This window comes from Camellia sinensis, chromosome 9 (genome assembly GCF_055761805.1).
Source record: "Camellia sinensis isolate YWXY chromosome 9, ASM5576180v1, whole genome shotgun sequence".
NCBI lineage: Eukaryota > Viridiplantae > Streptophyta > Magnoliopsida > Ericales > Theaceae > Camellia > Camellia sinensis.
The window spans coordinates 137049183-137055901 of record NC_138969.1 but is presented as its reverse complement, the minus strand read 5'-3'; the positions used below and the strand labels follow the sequence as shown (position 1 = coordinate 137055901).

Below are 6719 nucleotides of genomic sequence, written 5' to 3'. Positions count from 1 at the left end.
TGTTATGTCAAGTTTGTGCATATTTCTTATTGTTCTTGTTGAGGTTCATTTAGGATTATTTTGATATGTGGACTATTTATATCCCATGAGTTTAAATGATATTGATTACAGTTGGTTTTTCCATTTATCCTTGTGGCATGTCCCTAGATTGAGTTTTGGTTATTTTTTGTTGGACTATTGTATAGTTGTTCAATGTGATTATGGATTCATGTTTAAGGCTTACGTGTGCATAGGGCTTAGTCCCTGTGGGCCACGGCTGGTCATGCCTGGATGTGGGGTGTGACAGAGACCATAATTACAATGCAGTTTCATTAATAAAGTTTTAGATACATAGAACTGCTTGAATCACACACATTTACAAGACAAGAAAAAGTAACATACCACAAGCATAGGTAAATAACAATCGGTTGAGACTAGAGTGGAAATTCGAGATGAAGATTCCCCCATTAATAGATTGCTACTTTTAGTTTCTAAGCAGTAGGATTAGAAGAATCCATGGCAATGCCACAGAGGCCTTCCTTAGCAGCAATGTCTCTTTACATTCTAATGTATCCCTCCTCACCCCAGCTAATACCCCATGAATTCTTGACTAACCAGTACCTGGTGCCATCAGTGGTTGTCCCATATCCAACTGCAGTGACACCATGGTCCAGATCAATCCCACAATCTCCTGTGAAAATCCTGCTCGAGTAAAACTGGAATGAAGCTCGACCAGCATCAATAAAAACTGAAATGGGTTGGTTAGCCACAGCCTTTAATAGTGCACTCTCACTGTTGGCAGGCACATTTTCATAGCCACTAATCTTTGTTGCATGGGAAGCTTCCTTCTTAGTGTTGCAAGTTCAATCAGTTGCTGAGTGTGGATAAATTATTTCAGTGGCAATGCCTTTGTTTTGCACAATAAATGCAAAGCCACCCTCCATGTAACCACCCTTATAGCCTGCATCTTTACCACTCCTATCATAGTCCACCAGTTCTTGCTCGGATAGTGAGATCAACTTACCAGTTGTGAGTTGAGTGATCCCTTCAGTGGCAGCTATCGTTGAAAATGCCCAACAACTTCCTATTGATCAAACACAACAAGTTAGAGATAAAAAATAAAAAAATAAAAAAAATAATGAATTTGATAGTAGCAGTTTACTAGGTGAGTTTGAGAAAAATGGATTGCCTCACTTACCACATTGACCCTGATCCTTATGGGGTGGCAGCTCCCTTCTTCCTCCAGTCCATGCTAGCTGGCATTGCAGTCACATTTTCATACCTGAATGGCGTCATTTTAGATGGCCTTGCATGGGAGGGGATCCTGTATCCATTATGAGAGGCCCGGAACTCTTCATTAGTTAAATCTGCAAACTGATTGATGCTCAGCTTGTAAGGTTGATTCCTAGCATTGTTGAAAGATTCTATGAATAGCACATTGTTGTTGAATATCTTAAAGCGCATCTCTTTCTCTGCGTTGTCCTTGTATACACGCCCATGATCGGCCATCCATTGTTCATGTCTCTCAGACATGGATGCTCCAGGTAGTGTGCGGGACATGGCTTGTGAAGCCCACAACCCCAAGACTAATAAGGTTGTGACAATAAACTTTCTTTTGAGTGTTAAAACCATTTTGTAGATGTTGAAATGGCTCTGTAGTAATATGATATTTCTAACTTGTGAATTGGTAGGTATTCTTCAATCTTGGTAAGTTAAGGTTTATATAGAGCATTCCTTGATGATTTCATTCAAAGTGATTTTGTGATGGAAAGGTCCAAGTCCCCTACTTGCCATGCAAATTTTGATGACTTGGACGACCAAAGTTCACTAACGTAAACGTTGCTCAATTAAATGTGAAATTTATGTTATATATTACTTTAAAATCTTGGGTGGGTTTGTTTGTTTGTTATTTAGGAGGTTAACAAACAAATCAAAGTTGTGCCAATTTGGGCATGTCCAATGTAGCCTGAGAAGGTGCACTTCTCTATAAATTAAATACATAGTCCTTTTTGTCTTTCTCTTATTGGTTCTTAAATATGAAATGAAATATAGTTTGTTTTATATCTTGGATTTTCTTGTGTTTGTAGTTGTGACACAATGAGCAGCAATTTCAGATCTTGGGTTGAACCAATCCCCTACCTGCCGTGCAAATTGTGATGACTTGGACGACCCAAGTTCACTAACGTAAACGTTGATCAATTAAATGAGAAATTTATGTTATATATCACTTTAAAATCTTGGGTACTCTAGTGAACTAACTGTTTGTTTGATAATTTGTTTGTTATTTAGGAGGTTAACAAACAAATCAAACTTGTGCCAATTTGGGCATGTCCAATGTAGCCTGAGAAGGTATACTTCTCTATCAATTAAATACGTAGTCCTTTTTGTCTTTCTCTTTTTGGTTTTTAGGCCTTGTTTGGGAACTCTCTGTTTTAGCTTGAAATTCAAAAAATTACTCAAAAAATTAAAAAGTTAACAATCTATACCAAAAAGTCAAAGATTCCCTTTTCCCTCTACTTTTTGCACATCTTTCGTAAAAAACCAAAAAGACATTCCAAACATACTAGTTTTTTTTTTACATCATATTTTAATCAAAAAGTTAAAAAATTATTAAAAAATCATATTCCCAAACGAGGCCTTAAATATGAAATGAAATTTAGTTTGTTTTATATCTTGGATTTTCTTGTGTTTGTAGCCTGTGACACAATGAGCAGCAATTTCAGATCTTTCTTGTACATGTTTTGGGCTCAACCAGTTCTAAACTTGCCATTAGGCTACAACAAGATGGCGATGTTCAAACACTCCTCTTAAGTGGGTATTAGGGGTAGTTGGGAAATTTCTCCGATCATAATAATAAGGGTGAATTACAAACACACCACATAAAATTTATTTAAAATACAGATTCTCCCTTATGATTTTTAAAATTATAAGTACCTTTTTGTCAAAATTTGTCATTTAACAAAATGGACACACAAAAAAAAATTAAAAATTAAAAAAAAATCAACTATCTTCCTATACAATAATAAAATTATTAGAGCTGTTAATTGAAATATATTACTGATATCATTAAAACCTATTAATTGAAATATATTGTCGACTTAAGGATTGATTAATGAAAGAAGTTGGTTATTTTCAGGACAGACTGACACGTAGACCACCAGGTGAATATATATAGAAAAATAGGTGGTAGCTCGAAATGGGTGAGGGTCGAATGGCCCGAAATTTGAAAACAACGTTGTTTTACGATTTTCTTCTTCTTCTTCGTTGAATTTCGTTGAACACAGGAGAATAGAGGGGAAGAGGAGGAGAGAGGGAGAAAGAGAGAGAAGAGCTCGTCACCTCCGCCGTCTCCGCCCGCCGTCCTCGTCGCAGCTTGTAGCTCGTTCGTCGCCTCCGCCCGCTGTCGCAGCTCGCAGCTCGTTGCCTCCGCCCGATCGTGCCTCCGTCCCCCGCCTCCGCCTCCAGCCCTAATAATTCGGCCCCCTCCAGTCCTTCTCCTCCTTCCTCCTCCTCCTCGCTCCTCCTCCTCCTCCTCCTCCTCTAATTTTCTACTTCTTCTGAAAAAAAAAAAAAAAAAAATGACACCAAATGGAGGGGATGAACGGAGCTGTGTGTGTGTGTGTGTGTGTGTGTGTGTGAGTTTTCCAGAGGAAGGGTGGGTGTACAAAGAAAAGGGGTGGGTGTACAAAGCAATACGGGCCTTTCGACCCACGCCATTTCGAGCTACGAAATGGGGTTGATATATATATTACTTTTGAACAAAATATCAATAATATATAATTGTTTAAGCAAAGATGGTCCCTCTGCAAAAACTGAATATGAAATTAAAATATGTATATATATATATATATAATTAAAAGTACACTTCTTTTTCTTGATAAGAAAGAGTCGAAAAACATAAACAAAAAAAAAAAAAAATCCTAAGAAGGGTTTGACTTGTTGCACATGCATGTCCTCTTATTGATTGAAAGCATGGAGTCAAATCAACTTGGGAATATAGAGACCAAAAAAAAAAAGTGTTGGTTCTATTATTAATCTTCTCATCATTACAAGTATGTGATTCATATTCTCTTTTATTGTTATTTTCAATTTGTAATTCTTCTAGTATCTTTTTTTTCAATGTCAAGTTGATACAATTGCAATTTTTTTAATTTTACATATTAAGAAGAAAAAAAAATCATGAATAAGTACATATGATTACAATTTCTAGGGGTTTTTTTTAATTTTTTATCATATTTGGGTAAATTTAATTTTATTCAGATTAAGTGTTATAAATTAAAAATTAAAATGAATTGAGACTTGTATAAAATTTATGTGTTGAATCTGAGTTCTGAATTTTTAAATTTATATGAAATTTTTATTAATTTTATTTGTTATTCTAGGCACAAAAAATTTCAATGTCCAGTGACACACACACACACACACACACACACACACATATATATATATATATATATTTTACATTAGCAATTGGCTTTAACTTCTAAGTAAAATATTAATCATGTATATAATGAATTCTATTTTGATTTGTAAATCATTATGGGAAAGCCATGTACAATTGTTAGATTTTTTAAAAGAAAATATGCAAGTTCCGCAGAAGTCAATGCTGACAATGCATCATTGCCAACTTCCAATGTTGATATCCTGAAAATCCTCCAACAAAATCTCAAAAAATTGATATTAAAGAAATTAATATTTGTTCATTGGAGCAAGATCTTGGATTACGTATATAGATTTGGGATTATTATGTTAATCAACGTGATGAAATTCGACGAGCTTATATTAAGGCTGGTCTATACCAACCTATACTTTGAAAGTATCAAAAATTTGGATCAACAACTCATCTTTGTAGCTTTCAACCGTCATGGTTGAAACTATTTCCGTCATGGTTGGAATATTCACCTGCAAAAGATGCAGTTTTTTTGTTTACCATACTTTCTTTTTTATAGACCATGTGTATCTGGATATTATGGGCATCAAGCATTCACTGTTGATAGATTTAAGAATTGGAAGAAAGTTAGGGATTGAGCAAAATGTGCTTTTTTAAATCATATAGAGAAAGATCCTAACTCTTTTCACAATGTTGCCTAGAAATCATGTGAAAACTTGATGAATCAATTTCAACATATACAAAAGATATTGGATAATTTCACTTCTAAACAAATTGTAGATAATTGACTAAGATTGAAGGTCTCAATTGATACAATCTGATTGCTTGCATTCCAAAGTTGTGCTTTTAGAGGTCGTGATGAAAGGCCAGATTCAATCAATTGCGAAATTTTTCTTCAAATAGTGAATTTGTTGGGTTCATATAATAACAATGTTGTTAAAGTATTGGATAAAGCTCCGAAAAATGCCTCTTACACATCACTAAAGATTCAAAAAGAAATTTTACATATTTTTTCAACCAAAGTGAAGAATACAATTCATGAAGAAATTGGTGATGCAAAGTATTGCATAATTGTTGATGAAGCTCGTGATAAGTCAAAGAAGGAGTAAATGGCTATAGTTTTGAGATTCGTTGACAAAGATGGTTTGGTGAAAGAGCATTTTTTTGGGCTTATTCATGTCTCTAACACTACTGCATCAACTCTAAAAGATGGAATATATTTTGTATTGTCTCATTACAATTTAGATATTCAAAATTTTCGAGGGCAAGGATACAATGGTGCAAGCAATATGCGAGGTGAGTGGAAAGGATTACAAGCATTGGTTTTGAATGATTGTCCATATGCTTATTATGTTCATTGTTTTGCACATCACTTGCAATTGGATTTAGAGGTAACATCAAAAAAATGTTATCCCAATTCATAGTTTTTTTCCTAAATTGACTTTTGTTGTCAATATTGTCGGTGCTTCATGCAAGCGCAATAATGAGTTGAAAGTAGTGCAAGCTTCAAAAATTGAACATATGATTAACATTGATGAGCTAGAGACTGGAAAAGGACTTAACCAGATTGGCACTTTACAACGAGCTGGAGATACTAGTTGGAGTTCTCACTTCAAGTCAATTTCAAGCTTAATAAAAATCTTCAGTCCAACATATGAAGTTCTTCTCAACATCATTAATGAAGGAACGACTTCTTCCCAACGAAGAGATGCAGACTGAGTTTATGAAACATTGACTTCATTTGAATTTGTCTTTATTTTGCATCTCATGAAAGAAATATTGGAGATCACTGATTTACTTTGTCAAGCTTTGCAATGTCGATCTCAAGACATCTTAAATGCTATGAATCTAATTTCATCCACCAAGGCACTTCTACAAAATTTAGAGATGACAAATGGGATGCTTTACTAGCCAATGTGAAATCATTTTGTGAGGTACATAACATAGATGTTCGGAATATGAATGCTCGTTATATTGGGAGAAAAGGTCGAGCTCGTGACCATCAAGATGACTTTACAGTTGAGCATTACTATCGAGTAGATATTTTTTTATACAGCAATAGATTCTCAACTACAAGAATTAAATGGGCAGTTCGGTGAACATGCAATAGAGTTACTTAATCTTAGCTCAACTCTAGATCCTTAAGATGTGTTTGAAACTTTTAGAATCGATGATGTTTGTTAGTTAGTAGAAAATTTTTATCAGCAAGACTTCACAAATCAAGAGAAAATACAGTTAAGAAGGCAACTTCACCATTACGAGCATAATGTAGTTCAACTGTAGACTACAAAAGGCTATATACTATTTCTAAATTATGTCAATGGTTGGTAAGGACAAACAAATCTACGGT

The 6719-nt window shown here is 34.7% G+C and overlaps 1 protein-coding gene and 1 pseudogene across 1 annotated transcript; one reads left to right on the top strand and one right to left on the bottom strand.

Moving 5' to 3' along the window:
* Positions 1-470: 470 nt before the first annotated feature.
* LOC114277526 (senescence-specific cysteine protease SAG39-like) lies at positions 471-1611 on the bottom strand (annotated as a pseudogene).
* A 3867-nt stretch (positions 1612-5478) lies between these two features.
* LOC145799772 (uncharacterized) lies at positions 5479-6088 on the top strand. Its single transcript, XM_082889408.1, has 2 exons — positions 5479-5760; positions 5846-6088. The coding sequence occupies exons 1-2, from the start codon at positions 5479-5481 to the stop codon at positions 6086-6088; spliced, it is 525 nt and encodes a 174-aa protein (XP_082745534.1).
* The last annotated feature ends 631 nt before the right edge of the window (positions 6089-6719 follow it).

Excerpts from the sequence above, each read along its gene's own strand:
- LOC145799772 (XM_082889408.1), top strand. The coding sequence starts at position 5,479 with ATGGCTATAGTTTTGAGATTCGTTGACAAAGATGGTTTGGTGAAAGAG. Across the intron at positions 5,761-5,845 it reads ACTTGCAATTGGATTTAGAG|CGCAATAATGAGTTGAAAGT; the intron begins GTAACATCAAAA and ends GCTTCATGCAAG.